The sequence below is a fragment of the Sebastes umbrosus genome, chromosome 17 (assembly GCF_015220745.1).
Source record: "Sebastes umbrosus isolate fSebUmb1 chromosome 17, fSebUmb1.pri, whole genome shotgun sequence".
Classification (NCBI taxonomy): Eukaryota; Metazoa; Chordata; class Actinopteri; order Perciformes; family Sebastidae; genus Sebastes; species Sebastes umbrosus.
Genome location: NC_051285.1, coordinates 19,391,468 through 19,409,866, shown reverse-complemented (window position 1 = coordinate 19,409,866; position 18,399 = coordinate 19,391,468). Strand labels below are relative to the sequence as shown.

The 18,399-nt window shown below is 42.9% G+C and overlaps 1 protein-coding gene across 1 annotated transcript; it reads right to left on the bottom strand.

Moving 5' to 3' along the window:
* Positions 1 to 5,016: 5,016 nt before the first annotated feature.
* arhgap35b (Rho GTPase activating protein 35b) lies at positions 5,017 to 16,738 on the bottom strand. Its single transcript, XM_037748387.1, has 7 exons — positions 15,950 to 16,738; positions 9,877 to 13,792; positions 9,325 to 9,466; positions 8,483 to 8,560; positions 8,162 to 8,293; positions 7,828 to 7,933; positions 5,017 to 7,726 (listed from the first exon to the last, which is right to left on the bottom strand). The coding sequence occupies exons 2-7, from the start codon at positions 13,594 to 13,596 to the stop codon at positions 7,315 to 7,317; spliced, it is 4,590 nt and encodes a 1,529-aa protein (XP_037604315.1). The 5' UTR covers positions 13,597 to 13,792; positions 15,950 to 16,738; the 3' UTR covers positions 5,017 to 7,314.
* Positions 16,739 to 18,399: the final 1,661 nt, after the last annotated feature.

Genomic DNA, 18,399 nt, shown 5'->3' with positions numbered 1-18,399 from the left:
TTAACTCCTGTCTGTTTCTCCAAACTGGGTGCTGTTCTGACCGTCTACTGTAGGTAATACACTGAATATATATAAGTACCTCATACAACCCCACTTCAAAACAACCAAACTATCACTTTAAGGCTCCAGTAACACATCCTACCAACTTCCCAGCCTGCCTTGGTGTCACCCAGCCGATCTTCGCTCTTCAACGAAATCAATAACTAGCTGAAAGAATCCCAGTCATGATGTGAATGAAGTAAAATAATATAATGTTGAGCGATGTTATATGTCAGGGAGTTCCGTTTTGAAAATTATATAATGTTCACTCAATTGATATCTTTGTTGTTGCCCTGTCTGAAGTACTGTATATGTCCCGCTTTCTTTATCTCCATACCCCTCCATTTTGCGCTAATGTACATTCACACAAGAACCTATTGGAATGTCTCCATGATAGCGTTTCGTGGTTTGTATTTATTTATCCATTTGCTTTATTTGTTTGTTTAGGTGAGGGGTTATCTGTTGGTCCGTTCATTTTTGATTCATAATATTCATTTTAATTTGTTTGGGGTTTTGTCAAATTTTTTTGTTCCAGAGGCCAAACGGTATTAAGGTGGCCTGTGGCTAAAAACCAGTTCAGCCAAGTGAAATCAGGGACTCGTAGCTCTTTTGGTCACACAAACTACTGTTGTGTATATACTGGACTGGAGTCGGTCTGCAAACCTGAAGCATTCTGGCTCCCGTCCTTTCCCCCCGTTCAGATAAATTAAAGTAAAAAATTCACCATCCTAAACATACTAGACCCATCATCTCTACCTTTGTCAGTGTTGTTTATAGATTAAGTCTTGTACATAAAACACAGTTTTGTATGAAGAGCTATTTTCGTCAGAATAAATCAGGGGACACATCAGGGTTGAATGCCCCAATTTCAAAATTGAAATAGTATCAAAAATAAAATATTTTACTTCTGAAATGGGCAAAAAAAAAAACATTTTTCTTTCCCTTTATGTTTTTGATACTAATTTGTTGAATTTTTATTCTTTTTTAAGGTCTTTTGATGTCGTCATTTGTCCTATTTACTTTTTTATTATCATTATTTTGTATTTTGTTCATCCTCAAAAAAATCATTGCATGCTTGCTAAAAGGGAAAAATTGAAGGAAAAAATGTATGAAAATCAAAAACAAAACAAACAAAAAAAAAAAAAATGTTGAGGGTATCCCAAACATTTGTTTGAGTTGCTTGTTATAGCAATTGCTTGTGTTCAAAAGTACATTTTCTATGAAAAGAAAGCAAAAACTAAAAAGATCATTCTAACACCTTGTGCAATAAAGCTATCTTTCATACGTCACGGCTTCTGTCATTCTCAACAGGTTTGTTTACATATCTGAAAATGTTTGAACAGCTAAAGCAGTGTTTCAGATGGCGGAAAGTGCAACAGAAGAGAAGGATTACCCCAAAGTGTGTCCCCAAAGTGTGCATCCATGTGTAACATGGATGGAGTATCATTGGACCGACTAGTGGCAGGTTGACATTACACCAAAACCAACAATACATCAAGTCTAAACCTAAAAATAGAGTAAATTATTTGGTGTTGAAACTTGCTGATAATGTTAAAAACTAAATATAAACATAATGTAAAAATATATATATTTATCTGGTATTAAATTGGTCCCTTTGGAATGATGCAGTTGCAGCCCCAAACCTCTAGCACACCATATCACAACATCTGAACATTACCTGTGCACAGACTGATGCTAACAAAAGTGAAGCAGAGCAAAGTTTGAAAAATTCTATTAGAGGCATGTTAAGGCAGTATCTTCAAATTGGCCATCTGGGTACATTTGGGTACCTCTGTGCCTTTTGAAATTTTCTCAGGTAACTGTAAAACTCATTTAATTTAATTGACATGTCACTATAGGTATAAATGCCATCCAAATACAACCAGTATTTTGTCAGACCTCTATACATGTTCCCATTCAAAGAGAACCATAAGCCATGTGGACTGCTTTTGCCTGTATCGAAGCTCAATGCCTTTCAGTGCAGTATCACTATTTTTCCACCAGGTGGAGACATAGACCTTGTTTCCACATGGGACACTGAGGAAGGCAAATTAATACAGACGGCTAGAATCAACTCAAATATGATCCAGAGACATTGGAGTAGCCATTAGTAGCGTTGATATGCTCTCAAACACAACTTTTGATCACAAAACAGCAAAGGTAAGACATAATTTATGGTTATGGCTGTATAAAGTGATATTTTCTCTCTTCTTCGGCTGCTGGTTCAGTGAGTTTTGGTCGTAGAGTGATAAGACTTGTTGTAATATGTGCAGTCAGCTTTCATAATGATACAGCCTGTCATTGTGCAGGTGTTATGTAGATGTCTGTTGAATAGTGTTTCCCTCCGGTTAAATTTATAGCGCCCCCCCTCGGTAGTTAGGGTTAGGGATAAGGGTTGGTTCAGGTTTAGGTAGGGGCAAACACTGCACTGAATTCACATCAAACAATCACATCATTATATAAACTAATGCCAAAACCATATTCCTCTATTTCATGTTTAGAAATATGTCTAGACTGGAAAAATACAGTAGCACAGCGTGTGCCAACATATAGGTAGCATAGTTAAGAAAAGCAGCCCAGATCATTTGTTAGACTTTGAGGTGAGACTGTGCAGCGCCGGCTCTAGCCCTTTTAGTGCTCTAGGCGAAATTCGGATTTGGAGCCGGATTCAGATTTTTAGAAGGCGACCAGCGCCCCCAGAATGTGGCGCCTATATGGCCTATGCCTTAAAGGTCACATGTTGTAAAAAGTGAGATTTTCATGTCTTTTATATTATATAGCAGGTTTAAGTGCCATATAAATACTTTGAAAGTATCAAAACACTCAATCCATGGAGAAATACACACAGCCCATACTCAGAAACTGTGTCTTTGAGACAAGCTGTCAAGATTTCTGTAATTTTGTGATGTAACAAATCTACAATATATAGACCATTACACAGTTTTAAACACGAAAATTCTAAATGTGTCCCGTCTATTTCCGGTTGCAGTGTATGTGAATGACATCAGCTGACAGGAAGTAAACCTGGACCCAAACGCAATTCCGTTACAATTCCGTGCACTAAAACAGAGCGTTTCAGACAGAGGGTGAATACAGGCATGTTCAGGCAGACAGTATGAGGAAAATAACGTTTTTTTTTAACATTATAGCATGTAAACATGTTCTAGTAGAAACATAAAATACAAGTATGAAACTGAAAATTAGCATAATATGGGACCTTTAAGCCGGCCCTGAGACTGTGAGGCTGCTCATATATAAACTGGGAAAAAAAAGTTTGGAAACTTGTGTTTGGTTGAATATTTCTCTAATGTTACAATGCTAATTGGCATTGTATTTTACATCGTTGGAAAGCCTGTTTATTTACCTTCACAATGATGTCCAACTTGTAAGGATCATGCATTTGTGGGATGAGCAGCACAGCTGATTATGTGGGAAGCGCCCAAGAAATATTTGCCAAAATGCTCTGCCAATGGTAAACAGTGTATTCTCATAAGGCTACCAGGAAGCCTGCAATGACTGCCCTTCACCGTCAGGGCCGTTTGCGCTGGTGTCGACAACACAGACAATGGAACCTGAACATGTGGGGGAATGTCATGTTCAGTGATGAGTCCGTTCTGTCTGCGAAAGTTGGATGGCAGGGTCAAAGTATGGAGACGACGCGGAGAACGCTATGCTGATTGTTGTACCGATCGAGTAAAAGCTTTTGGTGGTGGCAGTGTCATGGTGTGGGGGGGGGGCAGCATCTCCCTCACTGGCAAAACAAGGCTTTTCATCATTGAAGGCCATCTCAATGCAGTGAGATATCAGGATGAGATTCTGCAGCCAGTGGCGATCCCGTATCTCCACAATCTGGCACCTAACTTCATCCTCCAAGATGACAACGCTCGCCCCCACAGAGCCAGGGTTATCACAGACTACCTCCACAATGTGGGAGTAGAGAGAATGGCATTCCATTCTGCCAAGAGCCTGCCAAGAGTCCAGACCTCAACCCAATTCAACACTTGTAGGATCAGCTTGGGCGTGCTGTACGTGTTAGAGTGACCAACACAACTAGCATTGTAACAGCAGAGAAATAATCGACCAAACACAAGTTTTTTTCCCAGTTTAGCTGTGTCACAAGTTGTCTAAGATTTGTGGCACCAGATCTCACCTCAGTAATGCATCTGAACATAGAGCAGTTGTCAGGCAACTTGTGAGAATAAACCCAGAGTTGAATCTGAAATGTGAGGTGTGGACAGGAAAGGGGACAATAAGTAACGTAGGCCTATAAAGCCATGTCACTTTTTAATCAAATGACCCATGATAACACAGAGTAGTGATATGTGACAAGTAGACACCCACCTCTTCTCACAGTAGCTCTACAGCTATGCAGCCACGAGATGGCGCCATGACATTATAATGTGCCACATAATCTCCACATAGGTTAAACAGATACTGTGACAAAAGTGTTCTACTAAAAGAGAGCAGTCACTCATGACGGATATGCTGTGAATAATTGATGTTTTTCAGAGTCACCTGCACCAGTGCCTAAATACTACAGCTTCTAGTTACTACAGCAGAGCTCTTTCTGCATGTAATGTGTGTTGTGTGGAATTAAGCTTCTTTATTAGAAGGATAGCGGAGTCAAAAAGGGTGCTTTAATTTAGTGTGGCCCTCTGATTATCTTTGAAGAGCAGCAGCCATACATTCATGCCTTGTTGTCAATCAGGAAAATAGTTTAAACCACACTCCACTATTCCTGAAAAATGTTGATAAAAGCCTGTCGAATATTTTGTCAGATGACAGCAAGGTGATTTGATATTCTTGATTTGCTGGGCTCCATCGTTGTGAAAATATTAACCTAATTGCTATCGTGTAGTTTCATAAATTAGAATCAGAAAATGCATTTTAAGTTCCAATTTCATTTCAACCTTTAGGCTCTCAATTTGTAAAAGGCTCAGTGAAACACACAAACACATGCACCACAAGAATGCGGAGGACAATTTTACAAGATTTAATTTATTAACTATTATACAGTTCACATAAGGCCTTCATCTTCAAACACTATTCTCAGTCAGACAAATTCCATGGTTTGCTCTTGGTGCACAGTACATAAACTTTCACGTTTCAGCTATTTCACTTTAGTATTTGTTTTTGTTCTCGTACTAATTTCATGTTTTAAAACAGGGGAGAGGCTTTCATCCTTCTCCCTTGGTGTGTTTCTTTTTTTTAAATCATGCACTAAACTTAAGTGGCCTTGAACCATTCACAAAAATTGTAAAAATGGACTTTCAATCATTGAAATACACACTAGAAATGTTTTCTACCATTGACTAACGGGTGGTGTTCCCCAACATACAAATAAACAACCATTATAGAGTAGTATGCACTCGCTTTTCGCTCATTGAACGGCAGATTCGCCGAGGTCGTGTCAGAAGTCAAGTGACGCGGTAAGATTATATACTCCCGGGAATCGTGTTATAGTGGGACAGTTGCTTGGTTGGTTCTGTGCCCGTCTTTACGTTACAGCTTACAGCTCTGAGCGATTTGAGATGAGCCCTCAGTTTAGTCCGACGAACACATAAAATGACTTCCAACAGCATTGCGATTCCAAAAGTACCAGTAGGTGATGATCCCAAATACTACGACAACCAACGATCGAACTAATCTGGTCATCGTTGAACCATAACAGAGCCACAATCGTCCAGAACCTTCAATGTCTGGTTGTCCACTTTTACTTGTTCCCATTGAAAAGACAGTGCTTCCTCTCTGAAGTTTAATGGTTAAAATGATCAGGTCTTCATTAACAGTGTTGCCACTGAAAATCAGCTGATTGTTTTCCATGAAACCAGCACAAAACTAATTCACTAGAGCAGGTAAACGGCCGGTGGTGCTTCCTGAATGTGTCCCCATCCCACAAATATTTAACTTCTACTGGTCATCGTATTGTATAGCAGGACTAGCAGTAACAGTGCGTTGAAAATACTAAACCTTCTGAGTTAAAGGTCCTTAATATTAGATGAATATAAAGAGCTCGGTTTGATAGACAGCCACAGCAACACATCCAACAACCTATTGTGTTTCAAGCGTTTGGTTTCCAGGTGGCGATGGAGAGTTGTGTTATGGTACGATTAGATTACACATTCAAAAATGGCAAAAAATGTCTCCTTCACTTAATTGAGTGACGGCCGGTAACGTCTTCTCTGATATTATATTGGTCTAATTAAACCAAACTTCCCTAAACATCCACTCTGATCAACCGGCGGCTAGAAAGAGGACAAACTCTAAAAAGAAAACATATTTTCACATGGCTGGATGAACGAGGAATACGAGTAGATTCAGATTTCCCATCAACCTAAAAACGGTACGTCTGGATCGACTTGAAGTTTTTTACAAAAGGATCTCGTTTCGCAAGCCTGCACTGATGCCACATTCAGCCACTACTAAACAAACAATATGGACAATTAATCAATGTGGCATTTCTTCAAATTTTAACACTACACTATCAAAAAGTGCTTCAGATAAGTTTGTGGATACAAAAAACAAGTTTGATGTAAACAAAGTTTGATCTGCCAGAGCTCTGTAGAGGCAATGGGTATGGCTGTTTGAGCTGTGAAATTAAAAACACACAAGAAAACAACAGTATGTCAACAACAAAAATATAACCCTTTTGAGGGAAAAACAACAGTGATCATTAAAGTGCATCCCTGGATGTGTAACCCCCCCCTCCCTTCCCTTCCCTCCCCATGCTGACCGCTCAAGTAGAGCCGATGAGAGAAACCCCAAAGGCAGACAGAGGAACCTCTGCTATATGGAGCAAACTGCTGCCCAAAGGACCTACAGAGGAACAGTCTAAAAATCCAGTGGCAGTACTTTCATGAGAAAAAAAACTAAAACAGTTACACAGATAAAAACAGGGTGGCCACAAATCAATTCTTCCAGCTTGGCGTAGAGGTTTCTATTTCTTGGTAGTGTAGGATAAGTGGTGACAGAAGAGAGGCTTTGCTGTGACGGCGACCTCTGTCCTCTTCTTCTGACCTGTTGTTAAATTCCAGGCGATCAGGGGGCTCAGAGGGCAGAGGACGAGTCACTGATAATGGTAGCCTGCCCTGACGCACACGAGTATGGATACAAATGGCAGGTTAGGGAAGTTTCTCATACACTTCATAACCTAGGTTGTCCATGATCAAAGATGTAGTGTGCAAGTGCACGTTTTTTTTTTGTTTTTGTTTTTTTTAGTGTGTTGGTGATAAGGTCCAGCATCATCATGGGCACACGTGGTTTCACTGCCGTCTCTCACAGTGTCTCTTGTTCGGCGGGGGAGTGGTGGGAGTGGGGGTGCTGGTGGAGGGGAGGGAGCAGGGACTGCAGGGGGGACTGGGGGGTGGTGGGCGGGGACTGCTGCAGGGGGCTGAAGTGCGCAGTGGTGTGGGGAGGAGAGGAGCGGTAACAGGAGTAGGCAGAGCCGCCGCCGAGGGTGGTGGTGGGCGAGGCGGGGAGGCCAGCGAGGCCCGTGGGGGAGTCGAGGAGGGGCTGGTTGTAAAAGAAGAATGCACACTGGTGGATGAAGCTCTCAATGATTGTCTGGTAGGTGCGCGTGGCGGTCAGGGCGTCCATGGTGGTGAAGTCTGGTCGCATGAGGGTGGGCCAGAAGCAGATGGACAAGTTTTCACTGGTCATCAAGTTCAACCTGTGTAGCTGACTCACCCTGGGAGAAAACACACACACAGAAAACAAATTATTCACCATACAGTGCAAAACAGATGGGGGTCTACCACATCCATCAAATGATTTAAACAGTGGACTTACTTGTGTAAGTGGCTCACTACATATTTGAAGACATCATAATTCTCCCTGGGGAACCTCCTCAGGACATCCTTCATGGTGTATAGCCTCTGTTCTCGGTCATTGATTTCTGCGTACACACAGAGAGAAGTCACTATTAAAAAACTTAGACCTCATCATCGCACGCAGTAATTTCAAACTAAAAGGCCTCTCTACGCTACCATGAAAATTACACTCAAGCAGAGCAAAACAGGTCTGCCAAAACCTCCCCTCCCCTCCCCTCCCCTCGTCCCTCTTAAAGAAATAATCTTTTTTATGTTCTTGTGAAGACCCTCCCAGCCCAGCAGTGTTTGCTTACTGAAAGCATCCAGTAGGTCCACCTGCAGAGCACAAGGCACCAGGGGCTCAGGCAGCTCAGAGAAGAAGCTTTTGAGGCCTCCAGCCACAGTGTTTATGGCGAAGTCTTTCTCCACCAGGTCTAATCCATGGTCTACACAAAGAGAATGAGAGAGTTAAAGGGGATCAGAGAAAATAAGCACATCAGAAGTAGCTGTCATCAGGACCGAACAATCACTCCCATGTCACTTTCCTTTGGCAACTCTCTGTTTATGTTTTGATTAGGCAGCCACATAATTACATGTCAAACAGCTGGTTCAAACAAGTCTGATGATCAGCTCACCCTGTTCAAACTGCCTCTGCATGCTCTCCATCTCTGACTTGTTGCCGCTTACGCGGTACAACCCCTCCGTATTCAGGCCTGAGGGAAAGAAGAGCGCAGCAGAGAAAAAGGGGAAGATGTGGGGGGCACAGTGGGAAACGAGCAAAGCACAAACACTTCATTAGCCCCATTGCAAACAGACACGGCAATACAGATGCTGGCGGTTTGTAGGAGAGTACTTAACTGAATCAACTCTAGTATTACTTTCACATCACAATGTGGTCATGAACAGGTGCAGAGGTTAGGAGGTCTAACAATAAGCATTTTTAGGTGACTAATTAATAACATTAATTTTAAGGCTGCACAATTAATCAATTTGATCAAAATCGCAATATGGCTACTGCAATTTTCAAATCGCAGGATGAGGAGGAAATCGCAATATTTGTTAAAAGGTGAAATGTGTGTCAAAATACCATTTAAAATGAAATATTGTGGTGCTACAGAGACATCCGGGCCTACACATCCTATTCTACAGACTTATGAAAACATCTTTGTTTGGTACAGATCCGCGCAATAATCACACCATAATTATTTTTATGTTTTCAATGAGAATAATTATGTCAAAATGACCATACCCTCTAATATTGCAAATTATATTGTAATTGCATTATCAGTATAATCGAAATTAGATATTTTTTCAAAATTGTGCAGCCCTAATACATTTCATAAAATATATTTACCTGTAGTGAAGACTAAAAACTGATAAATGACCATCGTCAGTATTTCTCAGAATAAAACTTTGAATCACATTTTGCGTGCATCACATGCACAGCAGCACAAGGGTAAAAGAGAAAACAACATACCTGTGGTCTCAATGAAGCGGACACACTTGTCGATGAAGAGTGGGATTGGTCTGTCTGGGGAGACCGTATTCACTAGGGGGACCCCGAAGTAAATGCTCTCCGGGGGCTTGGGGATAGCTGGACGGGGCTTTGGTCTTGTTTTCTGTGAAGAAAGAAAGACAGAAAACTCTGAGTGTCTCGAACAGAGATAGCCTAATTATGTTGATACTATGTGGCACTAGTTGAATTCTTAAAAAGAAAATGTGTTTTTCTCCATCAGCAGCAAATCTGAGGAGTTCTTCACATTCAGTCAAGCTTAATATATAGATCTTCCCCGATCATTATCACAGTTAAAACATGCTCACTCAACAGTGACCTCCACATATTTTACACCATCTTTAATAGTGTTATTATACCTATGGAAATTAATGTAGTATTTCAAGGGCAATATGTAAAAAAAAAAAAAAAACAAGTACTGCATCAATTGACAACAATTTCTGAATTCTGGACAAGTAAATAAAAATGATCTACTTTTTTCTGGAATAAAACAGAAAAACGTTTTGTAATACACACCTTGGCTGTTCGTCGCAGGCTCTTCAGAATGTTCCTCTTTTTCGGGTCCTCGCTCTCCTCATTAACGAGACTTTCTCCTTTCAGGGTCCCAAAGTCGTCCTCCTTGGACTTCGGAAGAGCTCCAATCTCGTCATCGCTGCCTATGAAGCTTGTGCGGAAGCTGCTGAACTTGCCGAGCCGCTTGGAGCGGTCGCGGTAAAGACGAGGCTTCACCCCCACCGCCGAGAATTTCCTCCTTCGCTCTAGGGAGCTGCTGTCCGCTTCGCTGTCTGAGCCGTTCCCGTTGGAGTGCATCCTGTTGGAGTTGCGGATGGTGATGATTTTGCCTTGCGTGCTGTCGTGCGGCACCGAATAGATGATTTCTTCGTTGCTAGGGCGGGGTTTTGAGACGGCGTCGATGGGTTCGGCGTAGTCTGAGGGATCGTAGCCCACGTCCCCTCCAGGGACCCAGGTAACAGCGGAGGGCAGGGAGCGACGATGACCCATTGTGTCGATATATGGGTTGCGGCTCACCTTCCGGAAATCAAAAGTTACACCTGGTTTAACTCTCACTTGGGGGGGCACTTTGTTGTTGAGTTTGTTCTCAAAGTCTCTGATATCGGAGATGACAGAGATGTCACTGGAATCTAAGTCAGGCAGGTTGAAGCCCCCACTGTGAGAAGTGAGTGTGCCGTCATAGTACGGCGGCGACGGCTCCACGTCATCCTCTGAATCCAAGTACATAGTGACAGGACTGGGAGAACTGCAGCGCGGGGAGTACACATTCTCATTGGTGCACGCTTCGGCGACATTATCGTACATGTGCGTGGCCTCCACGATGTTGCGTTTCTCCACCACCTCCATCAGAAAAGAATGGAACATTTCTATCCTGTGCAGGCCTCCCACCACCCCCCCGGATCCACAGACCAGGCTATTAAAACGACCCTCGATCTCGTGGGCCAGCTCCTCCCCCTGGATCAGCTGTTCACAGGCGTAGTCGCTGTCGGTGAGCTCTGCCTGGCTATCTCCCACTGCCAACAGCTGAACCGGGATGATGTCCTGAACCTCGCACAGGAATGCACACAGGGTCTCCAGGGAGGCTTTCCGGGAAACCGAGTACACGGCAATGTAGCCGTGCACTAACCTGCTCTTCCGCAAAGTGAAGGAGGCGTGGTATGAGAGCAGCGAGAGCTCTATGGCCAGCTTGTGTCCACCGACTGTCTGCTCAAGCAAAACAGAGGTGCCACTATTAGACATGGGCCTGCAGTGCTGATGCATTAGGAAAGGGGACAGGAGCTGCTCAATGTCGTAGGAGTCTCCACACATTAAGCACATGACAATGCGAAGGTCGGCCTCTTGCACCGGCTGATGAGGAGAGTCTCGGAGACCCGGAGGCTCAGGGAGGAGGGGTGGGGAGCTGCTACTAAAGGATGTGCTCCTCCTAATATCCAGGAGGCCCCTCAACACCTGGTTGATTTGCGTCTCATTGACATTATGGCCATACCCCACACCAGGGGAGGCAGGGTCTAAGAAGCTACACTGCAGCCTCCTGGCAACCTGCTGTCCCTGTGTTATTAGGTTTAAGGCAGTCTCTCCACCTATATCCACATATGATCCTACGCCTCTTTTAGTGACTAAAAGCAATGACGTTGGCAGCTGTGCTAGCTGGCTATCCCTTCGACCTAGAGTTGATTCCCTAAGTCGCTCAAGGCTTTCAATCACATAGGAGAGGGACTCTTTTGAGTTATACAGACACAGACATCCGTGAGGGATGAAGGTGGGGGTGTTGAAGGAATTTACCGGAAGACGTACATTTCCCTCGATGGGCCGCAGCGTCAGTTCATACATCTTCCCGTCCAGCACATACCAGTCATCGTTTGTGCAGAGAGCCCTAATCTCATTGGCAAATTCTCGGGCCAGTCCATCCTTCCCTAGTATGACCAGGTTAATTCTGTCAGCCTTGGTGTCCCCAAAATGAGCTTTCACATCCAAAAAGGGGTAACATGTGGGGAAACGTGAAACTAAGATTTGTTCAATCTTAGAGTCTCCGCAGTGAGGACTGCTAGGGCAGGTCTCCTTGGTAGGGTGATAGACAAAGTGGATATGCTTCAATACCAGAGCGTCTCTTTCGGCTGGAAGCTTTTGTAGTGCCTTGAACCTTTGTTCCTCCCCCAGAAGCTCCTGAATTGCCCCCATCTTCTCCTTGCTTGGCTTGGCATCCACCTCAAGCTCGTAAAAAAGCTCAGAGTACTCCAGTAAGAGCTCTTGAAAGTCTTCTTTAGCGCGGTCGATGATCTCCTTCTGGTGGCGGTTGTACAGGTCCAAGTACTCGGACTCTTCGAGCCACTGGTAGAACTCTTCGTTCATGATAAAGCTGCGGGCTTCCTCCCAAGGTCTACCAGGTGTGACGAAGGGAGAGGACGCTAACTTGTGTTTAAACTCCAGCCTCATCTCTGCCCGTCTGCACTCGTTACGCAGATGTTCCAGGTGGGCATTAAATATGTCCTCTGCTTCTCCGGTCTCCAGCAGGTCTGAAGGGATTCGCTCATCTTCCATGTTATCAATGTGAGATGTATCCTCCCATGGCGAGTCCTCGAGAACAACAAACCAGTGGGCAAAGTGCTGCTTGGACTCTAGGACTTTCTGTACCCCAGACCAGCTCAGCTGATCTATCTCATCCAGGTCAGGCACCAAAGAACTAAGTGCTAAAGGAAGAGTGCTTAAGTAGATTTTGCGACGCCTCTCAATATGCTCCTGCTTCAGACGGTAGACATGCTGTTGAAAAAGCTTCTTGCATTTAGCCGTTCCCTCCAAGAAGACATATTCCTTGTACTCTGGGGAGGTGTTCATGCGTCGACTGGTGTTTATCCAGGTTTCATTATGATTCTTTACAATGCGGTTGATAAGCCACTCATAGCGATCCTTGGCAGATGCTATCTGCTGACTCTGGAGCTTTAGGGCTTCAAAGTAGGGAATGATCTTGGGCTTGCCCCTGCCCTTATCAATAAGTTGAACCAAAGTGAGGAAGGCGAGGTCCACGTTTATATTTGAGCGTGCAGATGTCTCAACTACTGGTAGACTCTTTTTTGTGATGCCGAAGGTATGCGCATCTTTGATGTAGCGTTCAACTCCTTCATCACATTTGGTGAGGACCAGCACAATGGGCTTCTTAGTCTTGCTGAGCTGACCATACAGGTTTGTGATGAATTTCAGTTGGTCATCAAAGTTGCGGTTCATGCCCCGGCTGACATCGACACAAAGCAGGAAGCCGTCGACCTGTAGCTTACCTTCTGGCATTTGTTTTTGCTCAAAGTCTTGCTCCAGGCCCAGCTGATCTGTACAGAAGTACATGAGCTTCTCTGCCGAGGCCAGCTTGGTTGCGGCTGCCCGTTTGATGTAGGGCTGCATAGCCGTGCTACGGTGTGGCTGAAACGTCTGGTCATCGATGAATTCAGTTTGCTCCACAACATGCATCCTGCACTCAGGCCCCTCCTCCAGAACCCGGGACACCTCCCCCCAAAACAAAAAGTGGTCATTATTAACCACTCGACCCCCAAAGTCACTGGTGCTCAACACTGACGTGTGGTCCAGGTAGAAGTCATCAGCACTGGGCCGCACATACCGATTACACAGGCAGGACTTGCCGACCCCGCATTGGCCCTTCTCTTTTTCCGTTCCTGACAAACCCACCACCATGAGGTTGTAAATGGGTGACCGGGCATCTTGCTTTTTCGCCATCATAGTCTGCCGACGCTCATCCTGCCACAAACAGGCACTGTATAAAGGAGTTCACTTGAATGTTTGTCCATAAAGTTGCTGATCCACAGAGGAGATCAGATTTCACTTTCCTTCTTCTGCCGGGCTTCAATTTTAATAAATAGCAGTGCAGTGATATGAGCAGAGGGTTCTTTTATTCACTCCTTATATGAATCAGACCCTGTCAAAAAAACAACAAAAAAGAAAGAAATCAGACAAACTGGGCAATAAACAAAAATACATTTTACATTAAAAAGAGGGGGAAAAAGTCAGTCCCTGAACCCTATTACATATTTTGCGACTATGATAAACTAAAAACATATTGTTAAAATGTGCTACTTCATGTGATAATGGGTATTATTGACAGTATTTTAGCTGACAAAATGTTCCACATTGCCGCAAATGTCTGTCAACTTGCATAAGGCCTTTTTTCTATCCTTCTTAATAATTGAGTGAGCTCTAATAATAACCGAATATGAGAATGACAAGAGGCACATTTTATTCCAGTCTTCGCCCTTTTCTTCAAATGATATAGAAGGAATTTGCCATCTCAATGATGAAGGTCGGGTATAATGCTTAATAGCAACAAACGTTGGTTCTTTGATTCTGGGTTCAACTGTTTACTGAGCTCCAATTACTGTCCATGATCACAAACCAAATTATTTGTATGTGTGATTCATTTAATCACTGCACACACCAAGTGTTATTAAACACTGCTGTAGTTTTTGGCATCATATCTAACCACCAGTAAAAGCATAATGAAGATGGTGTAACAGCAGGACCAGTCACAATATCTCCTGACAGGGGCCACAGACTTTACGGGCTAGTTGCAGCCCAAGAATGGACAATACATCTACCTGACAATTTAATGAAATTTGCAACAACAAAAAAAATCAGTGCACGTCCTCCTTTAAAATTGTGTTTGGCCATAACTTGTCATACTGAACTAGTCTGCTGAATATTTTCTCAAATAATTTAGTTTTTAAAAATGTGCCCCCCAAAAGAAACTAATAATGCCCAATCACATTTTCACTGAGCCCAAGGTGACATCTCCTGTTCTGTCTGACCAAAAGTCCTGAAGTATTATATTTACTATTATAGAAAACTAAGAAACAGGGATGTACAGATACCGGATTGGATATCGGGCCGAAATGAACTCAAATAGCTGGGTCGGATAACTGTGACAATGGGTACGATCTATTCAATTCAATTCTATGTTTATATGCTATATACATTATATACAGAATTTTTAATTCCTGTTTAAGTTTTGAATTATTTGTTGCTCCAATCATCAAAATTGTTGCAGATTAATCTTACATTGATCGACTAATTGATTAATCAACTCATTTCAGCCCTGGTCCACTCATCTCAAAGTACATTCAATATCATACCAGGATCAAACATTAATCCTCTAAGAGAAAAACATGTTGGGAGTGGTGCTCTTTAAATGACAATGTCAGCTGATCAGTGAGTGGGATGACAAACATGAAAATGACTTATGTTGTAGACAGGCACCTCAGTCTTTCAACCTAAATGAAACAGCAGCTATGAGCCCCATCTCCACAGACACAACGGTGAATGAATAAAGAACTTATTAACAGAGGGCCAGACACATGTCTGCCAAAGGACGTTGAACTTGCTCAACCCGTTGAGACACTTAATAGGCCTACCTCCATTAGTATAGCATTGATTAATGCCTCCATTATAATACCACTGATGCAATTCTGATATTATAATCATAATTTCTACAGAAGGACATAAACGACCAACTGCAGAATTTCACTTGATTGGAGTCAAACATCATGATAAGTGGATTTATAGGCTTATAGTGAATTTAATAACCTGTCACATGAAGTGATCACTCATTAGAAACACACAGCTGAAACAGGGTCAAATAAAGCAACCATGGGCAGTCCACAAGGCTCAGCTGAGCTAGGCCTGATACCCAAATGAACAGACAAGTTAATAGCGAAGAAAAACAACCAAGCTGGTCAGTCTATCAGCACCAAAACACAGTTTACTAAAGCGCACCTTCGAGCTATTTCATTTGCATAACCTACTTACTTGGATAAGATTTAGTAACGTTATAGCCTATGTTTTGCAAAGGATTACCAGTTAACATGAGCTTCAGGGTGCACAGAGAGGGGCTGACCACGCCAGGCCTGCTGCTGCTGTCTACATAATGAAACTGCAGAGCTGAAATGTGGGATAACCTACCTTCTCCACACCGGCACTGTTTAAAGACAATCTATTTAGCCAGCTGTGTAGGGTGTAGCAGTCGACAGCTTCACTAGGAAATAGCCCCTAAAGAAGAGGATAGAGCATGCAGGGTACATACCAGCGCATTTCTCCCTTTCTCCTCTCGCATCTGTCAGGCCAGCTCTTGCCGCAGCCCTCGCCGCCTGATGTGCATGAGCAGAAAGCCGCAGAATACACCACGGCTCGTCTCAATTCACAGATAATACTGATACTACTACAACTTGTGCGATGGGGGGGGGATTTAATTTAAATATCCATTACCCATGCCTGGATTCTCGTGTTTAGCACCACTGTTTTCGCTGCAATTAAACACGGAAGATTAAATATCCCAAATAATAGAACAATCCAATTTTGTTCTTGCAAGGGTTTTTCCTCACGACAAAATTCAGGCGTTTAAAAATCTGCTTCGCCGTCTTCTTCTCGGTTCACCACGTTGCTTTTTCAATAATTATTCTGTCCATTGTTGTGCCCACATAATGCTGGGCCGGTCGCGCACACGAGACAACGGCGAGTTTGTTGCAATTGCCGTGGTTTATCGTCTGAAATAGGTTTCTACTGCAACACAAATTGTTCATGTCCTGATCTATTTGTGAGCAGATTGCGTGTGTGAAAGTGCTATTCTGCCCAGCTTTCCGATAATGGCGGCGGCCCTCCTCCCCGGACCTAGTTCTCTTCTTTTCTTTGGGAAAAGGGAGCTGTGGAGACACAGGCAGCGGAGAGAGGGACTCACCCAGCGGCGCCCTCACTCAACTGCAGCAGCTCGCTCCTCTGCTGCTATAGCTCACTACTCTGCTGCTATAGCTCACTACTATACTGCTATAGCTCACTATTATACTGCTACAGTAGCTCACTACTATACTGCTATAGCTTACTACTATACTGCTACAGTAGCTCACTACTATACTGCTAGCTCACTACTATACTGCTATAGCTCACTACTATACTGCTACAGTAGCTCACTACTATACTGCTATAACTCACTACTATACTGCTACAGTAGCTCACTACTATACTGCTATAGCTCACTACTATACTGCTACAGTAGCTCACTACCATACTGCAAGCTCACTACTATACTGCTACAGTAGCTCACTACTATACTGCTATAGCTCACTACTATACTGCTAGCTCACTATTATGCTGCTAGCTCGCTACTATACTGCTAGCTCACTACTATACTGCTACAGTAGCTCACTACTATACTGCTATAGCTCACTACTATACTGCTACAGTAGCTCACTACCATACTGCAAGCTCACTACTATACTGCTATAGCTCACTACTATACTGCTAGCTCACTACTATGCTGCTAGCTCGCTACTATACTGCTAGCTCGCTACTATACTGCTATAGCTCACTACTATACTGCTGTAGCTCATTGCTATACTGCTAGCTCACTATTATACTGCTATAGCTCACTACTATACTGCTGTAGTTCACTACTATACTGCTAGCTCACTACTATACTGCTACAGTAGCTCACTACTATACTGCTACCTCACTACTATACTGCTAGCTCACTACTATACTGCTACAGTAGCTCACTGCTATACTGCTAGCTCACTACTATACTGCTAGCTCACTACTATACTGCTATAGCTCACTACTATACTGCTAGCTCACTACTATACTGCTACAGTAGCTCACTACTATACTGCTAGCTCACTACTATACTGCTACAGTAGCTCACTACTATACTGCTACCTCACTACTGTTATAGCTCACTACTATACTGTTAGCTCACTACTATACTGCTACAGTAGCTCACTACTATACTGCTAGCTCACTACTATACTGCCTATACTATGCGGGGCTCGTTACTCCAAAGTAATCCATTTCTCAGCATTCAGTGCATATTTAAAAACACACTTTATGCTCCATACTGGGCAGAGAGCACCCATTTATTACTGAAACGTTCACACATAGAAAATAAGTAACGTTAAAGCAAAGTTTCAGGGCTAACGTTTACACAAACTTTGTTTTCATGGAATTAAACCAACCTTAATATCCAAGTTATATAAGGAATACGTAGGTAATGTGAATTTTACAGGCTATTTTGCAGTAACATTAATTAACACTACAAGCTAGTAGGTGGGTTTATCTTAATACTAGCTAATGTTACTCTACGGTAACTAAATACAAAAGACTAACTTCATTTAATTGTTAAAAGATGACATTTAAACTTTGCTCTGATAATTAGCAGCTAGCATTAGCTAACTGAGTTAGCTTACATGGGTTAAGCAGCATTACAGAAACGTTAGTTAGCATACCAGTAACCTAACGTTCAACAGTTAGGGTAGCTTCATTGGCCAATTTAGCTAGGTTAATGAAAAGTGTCGTTCATTCATTCAATCATGGGTAACACTAGTTTTAGACCAAAGAGACTAACTGGTAAGCTAGGCCTTAGAACAACTCTATAGTGAGCATTAACTGTAGACAACAAATATTAGATCTATCTAGTTTCCTTAACGTTAACTAAGTTACATAAGGTTACTGTAACACTAGTTTAGTCCTGTAACGTTAGGTTAG